Source organism: Phyllobates terribilis, unplaced genomic scaffold (genome assembly GCF_046119375.1).
Source record: "Phyllobates terribilis strain yellow unplaced genomic scaffold, ASM4611937v1 Scaffold_5__5_contigs__length_657084704, whole genome shotgun sequence".
Lineage (NCBI taxonomy): Eukaryota > Metazoa > Chordata > Amphibia > Anura > Dendrobatidae > Phyllobates > Phyllobates terribilis.
The window spans coordinates 8751588-8775706 of record NW_027362765.1 but is presented as its reverse complement, the minus strand read 5'-3'; the positions used below and the strand labels follow the sequence as shown (position 1 = coordinate 8775706).

At 45.4% G+C, this 24119-nt stretch overlaps 1 protein-coding gene across 1 annotated transcript in view; it reads left to right on the top strand.

The window, feature by feature from the left end:
• LOC141271744 (uncharacterized) overlaps nucleotides 1–22796 on the top strand; it is a 41034-nt gene extending 18238 nt beyond the window's left edge. Inside the window, exons 2-6 of the mRNA XM_073681842.1 lie at nucleotides 7960–8139; nucleotides 8230–8353; nucleotides 8435–8532; nucleotides 19095–19185; nucleotides 21221–22796. Coding sequence (XP_073537943.1) covers nucleotides 8116–8139; nucleotides 8230–8353; nucleotides 8435–8532; nucleotides 19095–19185; nucleotides 21221–22155 — 1272 coding nt within the window. The 5' untranslated portion in view covers nucleotides 7960–8115 and the 3' untranslated portion in view covers nucleotides 22156–22796. The remainder of the gene's footprint in view (nucleotides 1–7959; nucleotides 8140–8229; nucleotides 8354–8434; nucleotides 8533–19094; nucleotides 19186–21220) is intronic.
• Nucleotides 22797–24119: the final 1323 nt, after the last annotated feature.

The window sequence follows — 24119 nt, the reverse complement described above, 5'->3', positions numbered from 1 at the left end:
CGGCGTATACAGTGTGTGTGTATATGGTGCATACGGCGTATACAGTGTGTGTGTGTAGTGGTGCTTTCAGTGCATACAGAGTGTGTGTATGTGGTGCGTAAGGCGTATACAGTATGTGTGGTGCGTATGGCTTATACAGTGTGTGTGGTGCGTACGGCTTATACAGTGTGTGTGGTGCGTACGGCTTATACAGTGTGTGTGGTGCGTACGGCGTATACAGTGTGTGTGGTGCCTACGGCGTATACAGAGTGTGTGTGTGGTGCCTACGGCGTATACAGAGTGTGTGTGTGGTGCGTATGGCGTATACAGAGTGTGTGTGTGTGGTGCTTACGGCGTGTACAGTGTGTGTGTGGTGCGTACGGCGTATACAGAGTGTGTCTGTGGTGCGTACGGCGTATACAGTGTGTGTGTGTAGGGGTGCTTACAGTGCATACAGAGTGTGTGGTGGTGCTTACGGCGTATACAGTGTGTGTGGTGCGTACGGCGTGTGTGGTGCGTATGGCGTATACAGTGTATGTGGTGCATACGGCGTATACTGTGTGTGTGTGGTGCGTACGGCTTATACAGTGTGTGTGTAGTGGTGCGTTTAGTGCATACAGAGTGTATGTGTGATGCTTGCAGCGTATACTGTGTGTGTTGTGCGTACGGCGTATACAGTGTGTACAGTGTGTGTGTGGTGCGTACGGCGTATACAGTGTGTGTGCTGCATATGGCGTATACAGTGTGTGTGTGTGGTGCTTACGGAGTATACAGTGTGTGTCTGTGGTGCGTACGGCGTATACAGTGTGTGTGTGGTACGTACGGCGTGTACAGTGTGTGGGTGTGGTGCGTATGGCGTGTACAGTGTGGGTGTGGTGCGACGGTGTTCAGCTGGTGGTACCGCGCATGAGGCTGGTACCATCAGCGGTTTCCATATTGAGACACCCATCACTTGGGTGTCCCAATATGGCAGTTGGCGAACTTCCGCCGCTTGGAATTCTGGGATCCGGACACATCTGGATGGAACAGAATGTGAAGACATTATAAGGTAAGTATATATTAGATTTGAATCACAAATATTTTTATTTTTTCTACATGTCAATGATATTAATTTTAGAGGATAATAATATATGTGTCACTAACGTTTTTATTTCACTTTTGTCTATGCTAATCATACTGACCTCAGAGACTAGTGAGCACATAACTATTATCTTTAATTACAACCTACCTTTTATATGCTCACTAGTCCACAGTTCAGACAGACCATGATAAAGACTACACGTCGAAACACATAGGTCAAGACCGCTGTGATCCTTGTGTGCACTAAGACTTATTATGGTGGTAGCAGCATTTTTTAATGGCTCAATAAAAGCTATGTTTTATTCAAGTTTATATCCTGATACACTGGATCATTCCTCCTATTTTCTGATTTTAATATCCGCTTTGTTTATGGAGTTTTTCTTGTAATATAGGAAAGACCAAGGCCAGAAATAAACCCCATAAAACACTGTACATGGAAACTTTGGTATCAAATAGCTCCTGTCTTTGTGTTCTTACAAACAAGCTTTTATAAATGCCTCAAACTTCTGAGTGTGAATCGGACCTGATATCTAACGTGATAGAAGATGACAGTCCGGTGAAGACGGGAAACATATAGACGGCCGGTGGTGATGTAGTCAGTGACGGACTCTGGCCAAATACGTTTATAGAGCTGTAGTAGAAGATGAAGATTTCGTCTTCATCATGAAGTAGTTATTTCTCATATCACGTGTAATCAATATCTCCTGCAGTATTGCTAATGCCGATTCCAGTGTTGGTAAATGAGATTAGAATTAGCAATAAGGAAGATGAGTCTGAGTAAGGTATTCACTAACAGATTCTGAGGAAGAAACTGCTTGTTGTCTGTGGCCTAAAATATATAGCTTTTATTAGTAGATGTAAAGAAGAAAACTAAATACTGTAAATTAATAAATCTCCTGAAATGTTTCCCTTATTATCTCCAGCAATTGTATTATTACACAGGGTTTTTATGACGTTACATCTGCTCAACTTCTCATTCAGGTCTTTGCAATATCGGATCTTCACAGTGAATATCTTCTATATAAGAGAATTTTCCTGATTTACCCATTAACCCCTTAAGCCCCGCGGGTGGTTTGCACGTTAATGACCGGGCCAATTTTTACAATTCTGACCACTGTCAATTTATGAGGTAATTACTCTGGAACGCTTCAACGGATCCCCCTGATTCTGAGATTGTTTTTTCGTGACATATTGTACTTCATGATTGTGGAAAAATTTCTTCGATATCACTTGCGTTTATTTGTGAAAAAAACGGAAATTTGGCGAAAATTTTGAAAATTTTGCAATTTTCAAAATTTGAATTTTTAAGCCCTGAAATCAGAGCGATATGTCACACAAAAGAGTTAATAAATAACATTTCCCACATGTCTACTTTACATCAGCACAATTTTGGAACCAAAATTTTTTTTTGTTAGGGAGCTATAAGGGTTAAAAGTTGACCAGCGATTTCTCATTTTTCCAACAAAATTTACAAAAACATTTTTTTAGGGACCACATCACATTTGAAGTCACTTTGAGAGGTCTTTATGACAGAAAATACCCAAAAGTGACACCATTCTAAAAACTGCACCCCTCAAGGTGCTCAAAACCACATTCAAGAACTTTATTAACCCTTCAGGTGCTTCACAGGAATTTTTTGAATGTGGAAGAAAAAAATGAACATTTAACTTTTTTCACAAAAATGTTACTTTAGACCCAATTTTTTTTATTTTCACAGGGGTAACAAGAAAAAATGGACCCCAAAATTTGTTGTGCAATTTCCCCTGGGCACGCAGATACCCAAAATTTGGGGAAAAAACACTGTTTGGGCGCACGGCAGGGCTCGGAAGGGAAGGAGCGCCATTTGACTTTTTGATTGTAAAATTTGCTTGAATAATTAGCGGACGCCATGTTGTGTTTGGAGAGCCCATGTGTGCCCAAACTTTGGAGCTCCCCCACAAGTGACCCCATTTTGGAAACTAGACCCCCCAAGGCACCTATCTAGATGCATAATGAGCACTTGGAACCCCCAGGTGCTTCACAAATTGATTCGTAACAATGAAAAAGTGAAAAAAAAAACACTTTTTCATTTTTATGAATCAATTTGTGAAGCACCTGAGGGTTCCAAGTGCTCACTATGCATCTAGATAGGTGCCTTGGGGGGTCTAGTTTCCAAAATGGGGTCACTTGTGGGGGAGCTCCAATGTTTGGGCACACAGCGGCTCTCCAAATGCAACATGGTGTCGCTAACAATTTGAGCCGATTTTCCGTTAAATTTGTTAGAGGACACCATGTTGCATTTAGAGAGTCCCTGTGTGCCCAAACATTGGAGCTCCCCCACAAGTGACCCCATTTTGGAAACTAGACCCCCCAAGGCACCTATCTAGATGCATAATGAGCACTTGGAACCCCCAGGTGCTTCACAAATTGATTCGTAACAATGAAAAAGTGAAAAAAAAAACACTTTTTCATTTTTATGAATCAATTTGTGAAGCACCTGAGGGTTCCAAGTGCTCACTATGCATCTAGATAGGTGCCTTGGGGGGTCTAGTTTCCAAAATGGGGTCACTTGTGGGGGAGCTCCAATATTTGGGCACACAGCGGCTCTCTAAATGCAACATGGTGTCCGCTAACAAATTTAACGCAAAATTGGCTCAAATTGTTAGCGACACCATGTTGCGTTTCGAGAGCCCCTGTGTGTCTAAACATTGGAGCTCCCCCACAAGTGACCCCATTTTGGAAACTAGACCCCCCAAGGCACCTATCTAGATGCATAGTGAGCACTTGGAACCCCCAGGTGCTTCACAAATTGATCCATAAAAATGAAAAAGTGTTTTTTTTTCACTTATTCAATTTTACGAATCAATTTGTGAAGCACCTGGGGGTTCCAAGTGCTCATTATGCATCTAGATAGGTGCCTTGGGGGGTCTAGTTTCCAAAATGGGGTCACTTGTGGGGGAGCTCCAATGTTTGGGCACACAGGGACTCTTCAAATGCAACATGGTATCCGCTAACAATTTGAGCCGACAATTTGTTAGCGGATACCATGTTGCATTTGAAGAGTCCCTGTGTGCCCAAACATTGGAGCTCCCCCACAAGTGACCCCATTTTGGAAACTAGACCCCCAAGGCACCTATCTAGATGCATAATGAGCACTTGGAACCCCCAGGTGCTTCACAAATTGATTCGTAAAATTGAATAAGTGAAAAAAAAAACACTTTTTCATTTTTATGGATCAATTTGTGAAGCACCTGGGGGTTCCAAGTGCTCACTATGCATCTAGATAGGTGCCTTGGGGGGTCTAGTTTCCAAAATGGGGTCACTTGTGGGGGAGCTCCAATGTTTAGACACACAGGATCTCTCCAAACGCGACATGGTTCCAATTTGTTAGCGGACACCATGTTGCGTTTCGAGAGCCCCTGTGTGTCTAAACATTGGAGCTCCCCCACAAGTGACCCCATTTTGGAAACTAGACCCCCCAGGGAACTTATATAGATGTGTGGTGAGCCCATTGAACCCCCAGGTGCCTCTCAGAAAATCATAATGTTGACTTGTGAAAATAAAAAAAAAACATTTTTTCCACAAAAATGCAAAAAAAAATATTTTCACAAGGGTACTAGGAGAAATTGCACCCCATAAGTTGTTGTGCAATTTCTCCTGAGTACTCATATACCCCATGTGTTGGAAAAAAACTACTGTTTGGGCGCATGTAAGGGCTCGGAAGGGAAGGAGTGACGCTTTTGAACGCAGACTTTGATGGAATGGTCTGCGGGCGTCATTTCATGTTCTCAGAGCCCTTGATGTGCCTAAACAGTGAAATGCCTAACAAGTGCCCCCTTTTTGGTAGTGTTAGTTGATTTTTGAATTTTGTAATGTAGTGTTATACATCAGTTGTGTAGGACAATCTGACGAACACTACACAACTGATGTATGACATCAGCCCGGAGCAGGAGACCGGGAGCCCGGAGCAGGAGACCGGCGCTGGTGACCGGGAGCCCGGAGCAGGAGACCGGGAGCCCGGAGCAGGAGACCGGCGCTGGTGACCGGGAGCCCGGAGCAGGAGACCGGGAGCCCGGAGCAGGAGACCGGGAGCCCGGAGCAGGAGACCGGCGCTGGTGACCGGGAGCCCGGAGCAGGAGACCGGGGGCCCGGAGCAGGAGACCGGCGCTGGTGACCGGGAGCCCGGAGCAGGAGACCGGGGGCCCGGAGCAGGAGACCGGGAGCCCGGAGCAGGAGACTGGGAGCCCGGAGCAGGAAGACGGGAGCCCGGAGCAGGAAGACGGGAGCCCGGAGCAGGAGACCAGGAGCACGGAGCAGGAGACTGGTACTGGAGCTGGAGATCAGAAGCAAAAGAATTAACAGGGACACTGGGGTGAGGCGGATTGGGATGGGAAGGGGGGTAAAAAGACAGGGGAGTGGGAAGAGGGGTAAAAAGATAGGAGAGTGGGAAGAGGGGGATTGGGGTGGATGAGGGGAGATCAGAGATGGACTTACCAAAGGGTCAGCAGGACTGGAACAGAAGAGCAGGAGCCCGGGAGCCCGGAGCAGGAGACCAGGAACCCGGAGCAGGAGACCAGGAGCCCGGTGCAGGAGACCAGGAGCCCGGTGCAGGAGACCAGGAGCCCGGTGCAGGAGACCGGTACTGGAGCTGGAGATCATAAGCAAAAGAATTAACAGGGACACTGGGGTGGGAAGGGGGGTTAAAAGACAGGGGAGTGGGAAGAGGGGTAAAAAGACAGGGGAGTGGGAAAAGGGGGAAGAGGGGGATTGGGGTGGATGAGGGGAGATCAGAGATGGACTTACCAAAGGGTCAGCAGGACTGGAACAGAAGACCCAGAGCAGGAGACCAGGAACCCGGAGCAGGAGACCAGGAACCCGGAGCAGGAGCCCGGACCAGGAGCCCGGAGCAGGAGACCAGGAGCCCGGAGCAGGAGACCAGGAGCCCGGTGCAGGAGACCAGGAGCCCGGTGCAGGAGACCAGGGGCCCGGTGCAGGAGACCAGGGGCCCAGTGCAGGAGACCTGGAGCCTGGTGCAGGAGACCAGGAGCCCAGTGCAGGAGACCAGGAGCCCGGTGCAGGAGACCGGTACTGGAGCTGGAGATCAGAAGCAAAAGAATTAACAGGGACACTGGGGTGGGAAGGGGGGTTAAAAGACAGGGGAGTGGGAAGAGGGGTAAAAAGACAGGGGAGTGGGAAGAGGGGGAAGAGGGGGATTGGGGTGGATGAGGGGAGATCAGAGATGGACTTACCAAAGGGTCAGCAGGACTGGAACAGAAGACCCAGAGCAGGAGACCAGGAACCCGGAGCAGGAGACCAGGAGCAGGAGCCCGGAGCAGGAGACCAGGAGCCCGGAGCAGGAGACCAGGAGCCCGGAGCAGGAGACCAGGAGCCCGGTGCAGGAGACCAGGAGCCTGGCGCTGGTGACCAGGAGCCCGGCGCTGGTGACCAGGAGCCCGGCGCTGGTGACCAGGAGCCCGGCGCTGGTGACCAGGAGCCCGGCGCTGGTGACCGGGAGTGGAGCTGGAGACTCGGACCAGAGCTGGAGACCGCTGCAGGACGCAGAAAAAAAAGGTAAGGGGGGGTAAAAAGAGGGGGGAGGGGGGATTGGGGTGGATGAGGGGAGAACAGACTTACCAAAGTCTTCTCTGCAGGATCAGCAGCAGGCTCTGGAGCAGGAACCACAGCAGGTCAGGAGCAGAAGATCCAGGAGCTGGAGCAGAAGATCCAGGACGCTGGAACAGAAGATCCAGGAGCAGCGGCAGCAGCAGCGACTGGAACAGTGACAATATTCTGTGGCACTACAAGGCCCAGCACAGACACATCAGATGTGATCGCTCTGTAGAAATCCTCACCAAATGTGAGGGTCTGCAGGGCGGTCACAGGGTGATGATGGGGTGGTGACAGGTGGAGGTAATCTGATTGGAGCAATCATTGATGACATCGATCGCTCCAATCAGAGTACCTGAATACAGGTGACCAGGCGGTCACAGGGAGGTGTCACCCCTCTGTGACCCCCTGTGGTGCATGTTGTGCCCCAGCCATCTGATTGGTGACACTGATTGCACCAATCAGACATGGCTGGAGCAGAGCACGCACCACAGGGGGTCACAGAGGGGTGACACCTCCCTGTGACCGCCTGGTCACCTGTATTCAGGTACTCTGATTGGAGCGATCGATGTCATCATTGATCGCTCCAATCACAGCAGTCTGGGGGCTTGAGTCACATTACAGGGGGTCATGGGGCGGTGACAGGCAGGTCACAAGCCGGTCACCGCCCATGACCGCCCTGTCACCGCGCGGTCGCGCTACGATCGGTGCGATCGATGTGATTGGCGATCGCACCGATCATAGCAGTCCGGGGCTAGGGCTGGGGTGTCCTAGCAACAGTCTAGGATCGGTGCTCATAGGAGCACCGATCCTAGGCTGCAGATCACTGTTTCCGGCAATCACATTGCCGGAAACAGTGAGAAATGCTGTGATTGGCTGTTCAGATTTGAACAGCCAATCACAGCGATCGCTGGTGCGGGGGGGCGGCGACAGCCCCCGGGATGATGACGCCATCTACCAGGAGGTAGGATGGCACCGTAACTTTAATGCTGTCACCGCGACTTAAGTCGCGGTGCCGCATTAAAGATATGACGTACTAATACGGGTCTGGCTCTTAAGTCCCAGGGCACAGACGCGTATTAGTACGTCAGATGTTATTAAGGGGTTAAAGATGAATATAGACACAGACAAGATGGCTGAGAAAATATTACATCTCACCCTAGAGATCCTCTTCCGGCTTACTGGAGAGGTGAGAGATTCTGATGACGTCACATTACATCATTCTTATCTATGGAAATAACAGACAGAACTGGAGAAGTGAGGACTCTGGAAATATCTGTAGTGAGATTTGTGAATGTGTGTCTCCATAATCAGGATTACACAGTAGTGAAGAAGACCTCTAGTGAGCGCTGTCAGGACCCTTTATCTGGAGGATGGGGAAGAACCCTGAGCCCAATCACGGAGCTTCCACCTCACCCCCTGATACATGAGGACATCAATGACCAGAAGATCCTAGATCTCACCTACAAGATGATTGAGTTGCTGACTGAAGAGGTGACACTGCTAGGAATGAGGAATGCTGGGACATTTTCTGGTAAAGCTATGAAGGGATTGGGGGGTTAACTCTATCATTGTATGTGTCAGGTTCCTATAAGATGTCAGAATGTTGCTGTCTATTTCTCCATGGAGGAGTGGAAGTATTTAGAAGGACACAAAGATTTGTACAAGGACGTCAAGATGGAGGTTCCCCAGCCCCTCACATCACCAGGTAATAGACAGGACTGAATACACTGCCTATAATTGTCTATATGTAAAGAATTAATCCAGTCCCTGTATGTGCTTCCTCTAGATCTGTCCAGTAAGAGGACAACACCAAAGGGATGTCCACATCCTCTTCTTCCACAGGACTGTAAACAAGAAGATCCCAATATTCCTCAGGATCATCAGGTAGATGGAGAGAAGGTGTCATGAGATCTCTCCTGTGATGTGTATACGGCCTGAAGGTCTTGTGTTCGGTCTTGTTTTATCCACCAGAATTATATGGTTTATACTTGTGTAATGAGAATGGTGGCGATGGCAGGATTAGAGCTGATCATTAGTGATGAGCGAGTGTATTCGTTACTATTCGCTATTCGCAAGGATAGTACGGTATTTGGGTTACTCGTTATATTGCGAGTATTTGTGTACTCGCCTCGCTATATTCGGATGTCCCGCCCGGCAGTTTTGGTGCCTTCTTTGCAGCCACTAAACATGCTGGGCTTCATAACCAATCACAGTAATGCCGCAGACATCTTGGTTGTGGCATTACTGTGATTGGCTGGCCGCCAAGCGTCATAAGGTCTATTTAAGCCCTGCCGCCGCCATTTTGTGCACATTGCGTCTGGAGCCTGCATTCTATAAGCATAGGGAGAGATTGCTGAGCTGCTAGGGAGAGTGTTTAGGCCTCTTGATAAAACAAAAGCCCTTTTAAGGGCTACCTGCCGTGTATACTAGTTATGTGTTGAAAGGAGCCGCTTACTAGCTCCATAATACCACCAAAAAATAGCTCTTTTCAGAGCTGAAGACACACAACAAAGTCAGAGTACAAGGAGGGAGAGATTGTGTATTAGGTAGGGAGTGTATTAGGTAGTGTTCTTGCAGTGTCCATATTAAAACAGCTCTTGTCAGAGGCAAAGCAATATTTTTCCAGCACACACAGAAGTAGCCTTTTTTTTTTTTAGCACTGATCTATTTTCCCGGCTGTTTTAGGGGTCAGTGCCTGCCTTCTGTCCATATTAGTCCACTAAAAAAGTGTTTTATGCCCTACACAAAGCAGTAGTCCAAACATTTCCTACTGCCTGCTCCAAAGCATGCACCAGGCCATTTTAACCACTATTTTTGGGGTGTCAGCCTGCCATCTGTCCATTTTAGTCCAGTTAAATGATTGAGTGCCCTACACAAAGCAGTAATCTAAACATTTCCTACTGCCTGCTACAAAGCACACACCAGGCCATTTTAACCACTATTTTGGCTGTGACAGCTAGCTTGCCTTGTGCCATCAACATCTGAAAATCTGTCAACAAAACCCAAAATGCCAAAAAAGCCTGTTGTTAAGAGACGTGGACGTGGTATTTTCAGTGGTGCGCGAGAAGGCACTCAGTCTGTGTCAGGTCAGAAGAAGCTTGATGCATCCACTATGTTCCTGGAAAAATTTCCCGATCTGGAACGTAAACGTGTGTGGAAGCCACAAGAGCGAGAGCAGATTCTGTCTTGGATAGCAGACAAGGCCTCTACGCATTTGTCAAGCAGCAACAAATCTTCCACGACCACACAGTCTACTGTGGATACACAGAAGGCTGGTCCATCCAATCCTGAATCTGGTTTTCCTTCCTCCAGCCTTTATCCGTCACAGGAGGCATATAGTTACATAGTTTATACGGCCGAAAAAAGACAAGCGTCCATCCAGTTCAGCCTATTTCTTGGGCACTGCAGCTCTTCCGCAGCGTTGATCCAGGGGAAGGCAAAAAAAACCATGCGGTATAGGCCAATTTACATCATTGAGGAAAAATTCACTTCCCGACTCCAATCTGGCAGTCAGATTAAATCCCTGGATTAATTAACTATCACTAAGCATAAGATGTAATTTTATTGTTCTCAAGAAAGGCGTCCAGGCCTCTCTTGAACTCATTAAGTGAGTTGGACATCACCACTTCCTCTCCCAGAGAGTTCCAGAGTCTCACGGCTCTGACCGTAAAGAATCCCCTTCTATGCTGGTGCAGGAACCTCCTTTCCTCCAGACGCATAGTGTGCCCCCTCGTCTTTATCACCATCCTTGGTATAAACAGGTCATGGGAGAGATCTCTGTACTGCCCCCTGATGTATTTATAAATGTTTAAGAGGTCTTCCCTAAGCCTTCTCGTTTCCAACTTAAATAGGCCTAATTTTGACAACCTCTCTGGGTATTCTAGTCCCTGCATTCCCTTTATTACCTTAGTCGCCCTCCTTTGTACCCTCTCTAGCTCCAATATGTTTTTCCTGAGCACCGGAGCCCAGAACTGAGCACAATATTCTAAGTGCGGCCTTACCAGCGCTTTATACAGAGGAAGAACAATGTTCTCATCATATGCCCCTATTCCTCTTCTGATGCATGCCATGACTCTATTTGCCTTCGCAGCTGCTGCCTGACACTGGGCACTCCAATTTAATTTGCTGTTAACCAAGACGCCCAGGTCCTTCTCCATGTCAGATTTCCCCAACGGTTTCCCATTTAATATGTATGGGTGACTGCTGTTTTTCTTTCCCATGTGCATGACCTTACATTTATCAACCTTGAACCCCAGTTGCCATTTTTTGGCCCAACTCCCCAATTTATCTAAATCCTCCTGTAGCTGTGCCCTATCCTCCTCTGTATTAACTACTTTACAAAGTTTAGTATCATCTGCAAATATTGCTATTTTACTATACAACCCTTCCACTAGATCATTAATAAATATATATTAAATAATATAGGGCCCAAGACAGACCCTTGAGGCACCCTGCTAGTAACCCTGACACACGCTGAGCTTACTCCATTGATGACCACCCTCTGCTTTCTATCACTCAGCCTGCTATTTACCCACTTGCACACATTATCCCCCAGACCAAGCATTCTCATTTTATATACCAACCTTTTGTGTGGCACGATATCAAACGCTTTGGAGAAGTCAAGGTATACAACATCCACTGACTCTCCCCGGTCCAGCTGTGAGCTCACCTCCTCGTAGAAGGCGATCAGGTTTGTTTGGCAGGAGCTATCCCTCATGAATCCATGTTGATATGGAGTTAGACAGTTATTATCATTAAGATATTCTACAATAGCATCTCTAAGAAATCCTTCAAACAATTTACCCACAACAGACGTTAAGCTTACTGGTCTGTAGCTCCCAGGGTCACTTTTAGACCCCTTTTTGAATATTGGTACCACATTTGCTTGGCGCCAGTCTAGTGGGACAGTCCCTGTCCATAAAGAGTGCTTGAATATAAGATACAGCGGTCTGTCTATCACATTACTTAATTCTTTTAGTACCCGGGGGTGTATGCCATCTGGGCCTGGTGACTTGTCTATTTTGATATTATTTAGGCGTTTCTGAACTTCCTCCTGGGTTAGGTGGGTGATATTTAGCGGAGGGTTTACTTTATCACTCTGCATTTCCTCCGATAAATTGTTTTCTTTTGTGAAAACAGTGGAGAAGAAGCTATTGAGTAAGTTTGCTTTACCCTCATCGCCCTCTATGATTTTACCCAGGTTATTTTTCAATGGGCCAACTCCATCAGTTTTAATCCTTTTACTGGTTATATAGTTAAAGAACAGTTTGGGATTCATTTTACTTTCCTTGGCAATTAGTCTCTCTGTCTCCTCTTTTGCTATTCTTATTTGTTTCTTACAGATTTTGTTTTTTTCCCTATAAGATATTAGCGCTTCCTCGCTGCCTTCTTGTTTAAGTTTACCGAAAGCCCTTTTTTTGTTTTTCATTGCCCTCTTGACTTCCTTATTTAGCCACATTGGCTTCCTCCTATTCCTAGCCCTTTTATTCCCATAAGGTATGTGCCTTCTACAGTGACTATGTAGGACTGTTTTGAAAATTTCCCATTTTCTATCCGTGCTCCTATTACTGAAGATACTATCCCAGTCTATAAGGTGAAGGGCATCTCTTAGCTGATCAAACTTTGCCCTCCTGAAGTTCAGTGTTTTTGTGACTCCCTTGCTGGGCACCCTACTGAAGCACATGTGGAATTGTATAACGTTGTGGTGACTATTTCCCAGGTGCCCCCCGACCTGCACCTCAGTTATTCTGTATATGACCCCAAGCTTGGCCACTTCGAGGATCTGTTTGGTACGTATCCTTTGGTTGGCTCTGGACTATCACCGTGCAGCATTGAAGAGGGACAAGAGGATGTTGCGTGCGTTGATGCTCAAGTATTTGAGGATCTACGGCCAGAAGAAAGCCACTTGGCGGAACGTCATTTTTTGTCTCCAGAGGTGGAGGCTGATGAGGATGAGACACAGTTGCTATCAGGTCAGCCTACAATGTCAACTGGAAAGGAGGATGAGGTGGAAAATTAGGTGGTCGATGATGAGTCTACTGATCCGACCTGGACCGTTGGCATGCATAGCCATGACCGCAACACAGAGGAAGATGGATATGTAGCACCAACACAGGCACCAAGGGGTCGTGGTTTGCCCAGAGTGAGAACTGGGTCAACTGTTCCCAAGAGCACCCTCGCTGTGCTCCAAGTCAGGGCAAGGAGGCGTTCAGCTGCTGTGTGGAATTTTTTTTCTGAAAGTCCTTCATAGAAAAACATTGTAGTCTGTAGCATCTGCCATACCAAGTTGAGTAGAGACCAGGGCAAAGGCAACCTACACTCACCATCCAAGGCTCAAGTTCGATGCTTGTAAACCTATTCAGGAGACACAAATACAAAAAAAAATGTAGGGTGGAAAGACATCAGCCCACCACCAGGATATAGAGTACTACCGGACTAAGGCACCCTGAAGGAAAAGCCCCTCCAGAGACTGGCCGCCTTCCGGGCACCCAGTCTTTCATTCTCCAGAGAATGTACCTTCACCAGTGGTCAAAAAGTCTACGTGGCACTCCTTTATTGTTTTGGGTGCCCAGATAGGATTCCACTCCGTACGTAAAAAACAAAATGAACCTGGCACTGCAAGATATGGTGAAAAGATTTTTTAGGAATTTACTTACCCCTTATCATGCTGTCAAGCGCATCACTCTTTATATTGATACTGAACTTCCCATCCACCAATAAGGCGCCTTATAGTGACAATTCTTACCTGGTGCGTCACTTCCGGTGACGCGTCACATTATACACCATGTGACCCTACCATTAGCCCACCAACATGGTGCCTAGTGGCGACATACTTCTCCCGGCGCGTCACTTCCTGTGACGCGTCCAGAAGCTGATCATGTGACCTCCAAGCGCCGGATCAACGTCATGATCCGAAAATTTAGGCATAAAGCACGCTCAGCGATCGTGCTCCTCTCCATTTAGCGCCACATTTATGCCCTTCAGTGACTTTGGTAAGTATTATTCAGCTGTTGAGGTCCTGCACATACGTTCTAGTGTGGTAGTGTGCACAGTTATAGTGATTTGTGCTATTCCCCTTTCTCTTACAGCAGTTGATTGATCCTCTATACATCCACTGGGCAGCATTATATGTCTGTAAATCACACTAAATGTATTTAGCCATTGTCCTCCATATCATGAATTGCTCTCCTCTATTATATATTTCTTTTTGTGTAGGTAATATGCACTTGCTATACAAACTAGGATTCTTATATAAATTGATTATGTTGTATATTTTGAGAATGTGTTATATATTCACATTATATTTTGCTGATTAATTTACTGTTCTGATGAAGGCCGTATGAGGCCGAAATGTCAAATTAATTTTGAAGAATCATGTAAATAAATTCCTAAAAAATCTTTTCACCATATCTTGGAGTGCCAGGTACGTTCACCAGGTCACCTAGGATGCTCCTACAAACTTCATCTACACGGAGGATTTTACTCTGCGTCGAAATTAAAACTCGTGCATTCCATGTGAAATACCTGACCACTACACTTACTATGAATAAAGTGGTTCGGTCCCTTCTCCCAAGGTCTCCGAACGCTCCATAGGCCCACCCGGCATAGGACAGAGTAGCCAGCCACGACCAACAAATGGAAGCTCCCACCCTGTTGTACACCTCTGTATTAAAAGGACAATGAAGCAGGAAGTGCTCCATGCTTTCCAGCATGTTAGCACAAGCCTCATGGGGGCAATTCCTGTCCTCGGAGCCCCTGTACTTCAAATTGCCCCTTACACACAGCTTATCTTGGAAGCAGTGCCAAGTTAAGTCCCAGTACTTCCTGGGGACCCTGCTACAATTACACTCAACCCAACCTCCAGATCCTGACTTGGGCAGTCCTTGAGGACCAATGGACTCTGAAAATGAGAAAGCAAGACCCTCCTATTGAGGAGCTTCCTCGGGAGGGGCCTCATATTCCCAGACCCCACCGGTGGATCATTTTCAGAACCGGGGTAACATAAGCCGGGAGATGCCCATGCAGTGTGCGAAGATCCTTCAATCTTCCCCCTGTCTCCCATTCCTGGAAGAAAGGCTGAAACCATCCCTTGCAGGATAATACCCACAGAGGAGCCCTCTCCTTCCAGAGGTGTGCCATGTTAACTTTCAAGAAGGTGTTCACTAGGAACACCACAGGGTTCACCATATACAACCACCCTAGTCTCCTCGTGTGGTAAGTGACCTCCCGCTTGACTAGGTTCAGTCTATTCCCCCATAACATCTGGATGAACAGACTGTAGACCCGTGTCCAGAGACACTCTGGCAAGACACAGACGCTGCCCAGGTAGATTAGCAAGGGGAGCATGAAAGCTTTGCACAGGCCAACCTTTTTCCTCAGGGTCAAAGACTAACCCTTCCATTGGTCCACTCTTTGGGCGACACCTTTGATTCTGCCTTCCCAGTTTTTCATGGGGTAAGCACCCTGGCCAAAAAACGGTGCCCAGGACTTTGGCGTGTTCTTGGGGTTCGGGGAGGGTGTCCGGAAGATCAAACCCGGGATCTCCGCCTCCCAGCCTGAGACTTTCACACTTATCCTGGTTGACTTTGGACTCTCCCTCTGAGTAGCGCTCCACTTCTGACATCACCACCATTGCCTCCTCTTGCGAAGAAACAAAGACTGTGACATCATCCGCATAGTCCACTACCCTCAGGATAGCCTCCGGCGCCACCCTGCCCATCCGCACCCCTGCCAACGATCCACAATCGATCCTTCTGAGGAAGGGGTCAATTGCAAAGGGCTAAGAGGACAGCCCTGATGGACACCAGATCCTACCCTGAAAGGTTGTCCAATCTACCCATTTACCAGAGGGAAAGTCTCAGCCCCTGCGTACAAGGTCTTAGTTTTAAGCCAGTCCCCAAACCCTCCAGGCAGACAATACCTCAAAAGAGTGGACCAGAGGTACTCATGGTTAACCCGATCAAAGGCTTTTGCCTGATCCAGGGTCAGCAAGAACCCGTTCGAAAGGCCTGCCCTGCCTTGCTCCACGGCCTTTCGGACAACAAGAACAGCACTAAAAGTGCTATGGCCAGGAACGCAACAGTGATGAGCCTCTGAAAGGAACCGGGGTGCAAACTTCACTAGCCTGTTGAAAAGTATCTTAGCTAAAATCTTCCTGTCCACAGTGAGAAGTGCTATGGGACGCCAGTTCTCAATGCGTGACGGATCCTTAGCCTTCGACACAATGATCAAAGCTAACCTCCTAAATGATCTCAGCAGAGTGCCCGAGGAGAGACACTCATTAAACACGTGAGTCAAGAGGGAGACTAAAGAGTCCCTAGAGGCCCTAAAGACCTCGAATGTTTTTGGGTCTAAGCCTATCGATCGCCAGTCTCACTTCCTCTTCAACTTTGAGTACTGCACCAACCTCGTGAGTGGGGATCAGGCTATTATCAGCATAACCATCCCGCTGCTGTGTCTCTTGAAATAATCACTGCATAATCTCAAAGAGGAAGTTTTGAGTGCCCAGCATGTTGGTATGGAGCCAGATTTCCCAATGGGTGTTACTACCCAGCCCAGCCAATATTCTGAGGCAACAATGGGTGATGAGGAGGAAGATGAGGAGGAAGAGGACTTGTTTTTCTGTGCTACCGAGGGGACTCGTAATGCTACAAAGGGGACACCCAACCCAAGCTTCATTTCTGTCCCGGCTGGATGGGCTGGAGAGGAGGACGAGGAGGCGAGTTAGTGTGAGGAGAGGATGGGTACTTTTTCTACTGTTGGGGGCACAGAAATTTGCCTTTTTGCAGCTTGGCCCACATGGCACAGTTCATGTGTAAGTGTCTGTGGCAAGACCCTCGCGTTATACACATTTTATCCAACAACCTATTCTGCTTGGCCACCTTTCTCGATCCACGGTACAAGGAGACATTTCCTTCTCTCCTTTTGGAGTCACCAAAGAGTTTTACAATGGAATCGTTTAAGAGGGCCATTGTAGATCAGTTGCTGAAAACATCACCCTCAGATAATGCTGGTGGCAGAGGTACCAGCTCATTTCAACACCAAGGGATAATGGGAAGGTACTCGAACACCCGCTCCAACGGAGGTGGGAGGAAAATGTGCACAAATTGGGCAATTTTCAATAAACCAGCACAACAGCAAAGGCTATCTGTGCCTGTAACAATGCCAAGGAGGGATAAGTTGCAGAACATGGTCAAAGGGTTACTTAAGTGACCATACGTGCATCCTTTCTGACGCTTCAGTTCCCTTTAATTATTGGGTGTCTAAACTGAACACTTGGCCTGACCTCTCCTTCTATGCCTTGGAGGTGCTGGCCTGCCCGGATGCTAGTGTGGTGTCTGAGCGTGTTTTCAGTTCCAGCGGGGCAATCATCACTGATAGGCGCACACGCCTCTCCACAGAAAATGCAGAGAGATTTACTCTGATTAAATTCAACAAGGACTGGATATCTCCACAGTTTGTAATCCCTCCAGATGACAGCAAGCCAACCTAAATTCACCAAAAATGCAGATTCATGCTACTGCTGTTAACTTCACCCCCTTCCCATAAGAACCCGTTTCCTTCCTTCATCAACCATGACTCAGCCCATAAGGCTAATTTTTTCAAACCCTATGCAGATTGTGCAGTGGACAAACAAGGACAGTATTCCTACTCCAGCCTAACTACTATTTGTGATTGGAGGCCTTTGAGATGGTGGCTTCCTGCGTCAACCATGACTCAGCCCATAGGGCTAATTTTCACAAACCCTATGCAGATTGTGCAGTGAACAAACCAGGACAGTATTCCCTACTCCAGCCTAACTACTATTTGTGATTGGAGGCCCTTGGGATGGTGGCTTCCTTCATCAACCATGACTCAGCCCATAGGGCTAATGTTTACAAACCCTATGCACATTGTGCAGTGGACAAATCTGAAATGTACAGTGGTTTTACCAAACTAATATTTGTCATTGGAGGCCCTTGTCACAGGTTGTGCCACATTATGACTGAGATAGGGGATACATATTCAATAGAAATTTACACTGACTGTTGATGACCGACTGATGGCCCTCTGAAAACTTGAATTGAGGGCCACAACTACTATAGTACTCCATCGTAGATAATGTTTGACAAGGGAGGCCCTTGTCAAGGAATCTCCCTGCACCTATGACACAGCCCCCAGGAGTAATTTTTGGAAATACGATGCATATTCTGCAGCGGACCAAGTAGTACAGTATCAAGAAGTCTTCTCTTCCTATATAATCTGGGGAATATTGACAATCAAAATCTCTGAGACATTTGGAGAAGCTTCTCCAACCCTTCCTGGAGGGGGGCACCATATATCCTTTGTCCATTGACTTGCACAAGTGATATATTTGAGCTCGTCATCCAGTTGACTAGTGCAGCTTTATTTTTCCGGTTCACAGAGTTCAGCCATATCTGAGGATCGCAGGCCGCACTCACTGCTACCTTATAGTACTCCATATCTATTGCCCTTTATCTCTGTAGTCTCTGCCCTTAAATGAGTTAAATAATAGAGTGAAGGCCCTACAATATGAATAAGAGAGGGCACTCTCAAATGTACACAAGAGAGACCTCCAAAATCTCTAGAGGAGTGCACTTCAAAATGTATGTTACACGGCCACACGAGGGCTCTCACAAAACTCAGCTTTCCTGCCTACTGCAGGGCCTCTGTACTTTTAAATTTAGGGCCACAGTATCACATGGTGGTGGAGGAGGAGGGTCAAGCCCAACGCTACAGTGGTCACATTGTAAACTGCTATTGAATATGTATTCCACTATCTGAGTGTCCCTCCAAAACGCATGTTACAGAGCCACCTGAGGCCTCTCAGGTCAAGGATCTACATAGCTACTGGTGCGTTCTAGCTGTGCTTGTAAAGTGCTGGGGAATAGCGAACTAAAAATGATGTATAACAGAGGGACCTACAAAATGTATCAGTAAGGGCCCTCCCAATTATAAAAGGCGAAAAAAAAGCCACAACAGTATGTGTGAACAAAGGCTAAAAGGGATATTTTTAGGTTTCTCTGGTTTATTTAGCCTTATATACAAGTGATTGTACAGGAAAACCTGTTTCTTAATCTTTTTGGCCTGTTAAATGCAATTTAGGTTAAGTTTGGTAGTTGTTCTTGTGTGTCTGTGGCGTAATATTACGACAAACTTATTCCCAGAAACCATATGTGAGTCAGAAATGCAGGCATATTCTCCATGCTCTTCCCATTCTGTTACATCACTTTCCCATCCATTCCAGCCTTTTCCTCAGGCCCCCAGGCCCCTTTGTAGGGTGCAGCAGAAAATTACTCTCTTTTCCCATTGACTTACATTGTACTTGCTATTACAAAGTACTCGTTACGAGTATAGCGATTACAAATATTATGGTACTTGCTCATCACTACTGATCATAGATGTGACTTCTCCATCTGTCTGTGACTTGTACAATATTTTTTCAGGGTGAAGATCTGACCCATATTAATACTACAGAGACATATGTGAGGGGTGATGAGCGGTCTAAAGAGGAGATTCCTACAGATAACCGTCCAGGTGAGTAGTAACAACTAAATGCAGAGAAGTCACAGATTCTTCTCAGTTACAGGCTGTGGCTGGTTTACCGGTCATGTAGTCCATCTGTATCACAATCGTGTGATCACCATTTTGCATCTAGACCAAAACATTGTCCTCCACCAAAAACTGTTCAAATGACTTTGGGCATTGAAATCCCTTTTCTATAGAACTTACAACCTGGAAGATCCACCTACCAACTGAAATTAGAAGATTCTGACTCTTACCTGCCCAGATCTGTAAACTACAAAGCCAAATGACAGCATATGTAGAAAGTGCTGACAAGTTAGAAAATCACTTGAAGAAAAATATTATGATGGGCCTGTGAGAGAAAGCAGAGGGTAATGATGCTGTTGGCTTCTTAGAACCCTGATATCTTATTAGATGAATCTACCTTCTCTCCCTTCTGTGCCGCTGAATATACTCATTTGGTCCCTAGAAGACCAGGTCCAGTCTTTATGACCAAACCTCGCTTTTATGATCGGCAACATTAAACGTGCAGTGAGAGTCAAGTGTGATTTTCTGTATAATAACAACAGAGTTTCCCTTTACCCTGACTTTTCAATTTCTTTTTAAGCCGAATAGCTTCAAATAGATAAAGTATATAAAAAACATTACACCTGTGCTATGATATATCTCTAAGCTGTGAGTGGTTGATGACTGTAAAAAAATTGATTCATGCCTGCAGGAGATATGTTGGCATGACTCGAGCCCTGGTTTCATGGATTCACTCCACGTCATAAATTATATTATCGATCCTAAAGAATTTAGATACAATTTATCCTGAAATGGTGAGCATTAATACTTTCTGTACTCTTCTGGTCAGGACTCATAGTAGCTCCAATGGTCCACCATAAATAAGTGCAACTCTGATTTAGTGTTGGAGTCCCCCCCCCTCCCCCAACATACATTGTTGTTGGGGATGTAATGTGTTTTTTTATTCTGTCTTCTTTTTTATACAGGTTCATTCTCTATGATAGTTTGATTGCGGTGGGATTGGCCTGCCTCACTTATGTGAGTCTGTAACTCAATGGTAGTCTTTCAAAAAAGGTCTCCATTGTCTCTTCCAAATGCCCGAGTTTTCCATTTAAGACACCTCAGCTTTAAAGTTCTCATTAAATGTATATTTCTTCTTGATACTCATCTGACAGAAAATATTGGCCCTTACTATAGTTTAAATTGCCAGGAGCTACCAAAATGCATACTCTAATTATCCCAGAGAGGTTTCACCACTAGTTACTTTTTTTTTATCTTTTCATTAGATGTGTTATTATAGTCAAAGTTTTGCCCATCACCCTTTAACCCCTCTACATGGATCTGTACTTACACAAAGACCTCTAGGCTTGGACTACAGTGTTGTCTGCTGTTCTGTGGTGTGAGATGACAAGAAGAATAGTCAGGTTGCCGGATCAGAACCAGGAGGGCTGAGAAAATACAAAATCAGAAGACACAATAGTAGTCCGTAAACGGGCTGGAATCACAAGAGGAAACTAAGAAGAAAATACACAACACGGGAGCTGAACACAGAGGACTTAACCAGCGGAGAACAAGGCTGTATCAGGCAGCTTCCGGCATTATGCGTGAGGTTTAGTAGGGTGTGGTGCTTTCCATTTGAGTTAAGTAGGGATCATATTTGACTTTGGAAGAGCGGATTTTGCTGTATTGGTTTATGGAAGCCATGTTTCTTTTCAAGAGTTTTTGAGCCACTAATGATGTGGAAACCTCTGTTTTTCCATTGACAGATGATGGAGGCTTGTTTTTTGTGAGATGAGTAGAAATTTTTATTGGTATTATTTTCGCACACTTCATATTTGGGAGGCAGAATGAACAAACAGTTGAACACCAAGCTCTACTGGTTCATGCTATGAGGTTTTCTATTAGACTGTGAATTGTCTTGGTGAATAATTCAATATTTTTACATAACTTGCCATTTGTAACAACAGTTTAAGTAGAAATGTTCAAAAATATACATTTCAAGAATATTTTATTCAAATATAATATTTTTTTTACTTAGCAGATGACTGTACTAGGAGATCAGAGTGGCAGCTGACATCTTCAATTTTCAAATCAGATGAGCTTGAAATCTCACAGGATACAATTGAAGGGAATGCTATTACTCCAAATTTACCATCATCCCTTCACAGCAAAGATCTGTCATCTGATCCTTTCAAACAGGTCCTATCTTCTGATTCATTATCGACTACTAAGGAAAATCAAAGTCACAAAATAAGCATTAAAAAACTAACTGTTCCTAAAGCTAAGAAGCCATTTTCACGGTCAGAATATGGAAATAGTTTTCCCCTCAAAAAGTTTTTTCTTAAACATCAAATTCACACAGCAAAGAATAGATTTCCTTGTTTCAAGTGTATGAAATGTTTTAAAAAGAAAGCAAGTCGTCTTAGTCACCAAAGAACTCACGCAGGGGAGAAGCCTTTTTCATGTTCAGAATGTGGGAAATGTTTGACAGGGAAATCAAATATTAATAAGCACCAGAGACCTCACACAGGGGAGAAGCCTTTTTCATGTTCAGAATGTGGGAAATATTTTACAGAGAAATCAAGTCTTATCAAACATCAGAGAATTCACACAGGGGAGAAGCGTTTTTCATGTTCAGAATGTGGGAAATGTTTTAACCGGAAAGCGCATCTTGATAGACACCAGAGAACTCACACAGGAAAGATGCCTTTTTCATGTTCAGAATGTGGGAAATGTTTTACCCAGAAATCAGATCTTGTTAGACATCAGAGAACTCACACAGGGGAGAAGCCTTTTTCATGTACAGAATGTGGGAAATGTTTTAACCATAAATCAAATCTTCTTAGTCACCAGAGAACTCACACAGGGGAAAAGCCTTTTTCCTGTTCAGAATGTGGGAAATGTTTTAACCGGAAAGCGCATCTTAATAGACATCAGAGAACTCACAGAGGGGAGAAGCCTTTTTTATATCCTTAATGTGGAAAATGTTTTACTTTAAAAGACACACTTTTAGCAAGAAAAAATCTTGCTAATAAATGAGTGTGTCCTATAGACTGGAGGTAGCTTCCTGTGACCGAGAACAATGATACAGTGTCCTTCCTGATCAGTGAGAGAACTGCTGTCTCCTCCAGCCCCACACTTATCTAACTGATTGGTGCAGAGGAGGAGAGGAAGGTACCGGGACCTGTACAGAGGCTGCACGTCCTGAGTGAGCAGCTGAAGAACCTAGCTCAAGGACCTTTCAGATTATGAAACACTGTTTTACATATTTTTAAAAGTTGTCAGGTTCCGCTATGAACTGAGCCATTTCTTAATGAGTTTGACCTCCTGAATTCAAATTGGACAATTGAGTTTTCCTTTTACTGCTACATATAATTAATGATAAAAGTTTCAGTACTTTGAAACATTATTATTTTTGTAAATATACAGATGCAGAATATTTTGTTATGCCAATTTTCTGATATTTAATTAGCGAAAACTTAGAAACAATTCAAATAACTAAAACCTGTCTAAACCCTATTCCGAATTTTAAACAGTTACAGAGATTGCACTACAAAATTAGTCCTCATTCAGTGACCACTGTTTTTTGCTTGTATCGGATCATCTATTAAAATTATGCAACAGTAATCTGCAAGCATTGATGGATTTCATTTTCCTTGATATCTTTTCTCCATAGCTGCAATAACTTGGTTACATCTCTCACCATCCTCGTCTCTCACTGCTCCACAGTTTGGTGAAAGAAAAGTCTAGAATGTAAGAAATTAATCATTAAGGACATGTTACAGCCAAGATCCTTATATGTTTAGAGGACAAATAACACCAACTCTTCATAGTTACTGTATCTGCTCTTGAGTTTCCCAAAACATTAGTTACCACAAATGCAAATGTAGACGATACAGCCTTTTCCTTGCCCTGCAACAAATGAAGAAACTCCTCATCTTGAAAAAGCTTACGAATCTGAAGTCCAATAAAGACTCCTTCTTTTATATTTGCTTCACTTAACTTTGTTAAGTTATAAATCAAATGCAGGAATGCTTTTACATTTTTATCCATAGCCTTTACAAAGTTATTCATTAGGCCCAACTTGATAAGATTTTGTTACCGCCATTGCCTAGGTGGGTCCTCAACTTCTGGATGCAGGACAGTTTACTCCCTTTCTGAAGTGAATGTCAGAGAGGCCTGTCCCTTTTTTTTGTAGCAATATTCTCTTGCATGACTATCCCACTCATAAAGAAAGCAGCAGCACTTTCGTGCAACAACCCTGACGACATATGTGAACAAGCAGATGTAAGAGCTCCTGCCGAGCATCTAGCTAATTATCCAATATACAACCTGACGACCATCCTGAAAATCGTCATACATCTACCAGTTAACTTTCTGAGTGTGGAGGTAATTTGCTCCAGGGGTAAAAAATGACCAGGAAAAGCCACATAAAAACTGCGGGAGAAGCAGGCTCTCCGCTCCAAGATGACACCACGGTTGTCACGCTGGAGACAGATTGAGCAGGGGAGACGAGGAGGAGAGAAGTGGTGGCCAGGCTGTAGCAATTTGCCTGAACAGAAACACAGGTCTCAGCAGGTGACACTGGCCTTCTTATAACAGCTACCCACACCTGTGCATGGGCTCCAAGTGGAGGAGTTGGGTGTGCAGGAGATGGGAGAGGCAGCTGCATTGAAGGGGATGAAAAGACCCCAAAATTGCATGTGGCACAATACTCACTGCCCCACGTCCTAATCTGCACCAATGGGACATACAGGTACCTGAGGAACCTACTTTAAAAGACGTTTTCATTGCAGTGGTACATTGTAAATTCTCTCCATCTGCTTTCAATGTACATCTTGGTGTCTTAAAGATGAGATAGCAGGTATACGACACAAACTGCAGAAAATAGAGCAGGGGCAGTGGAAGGCCGAGTCAGTGCCATTGAGGACCAGATAGTC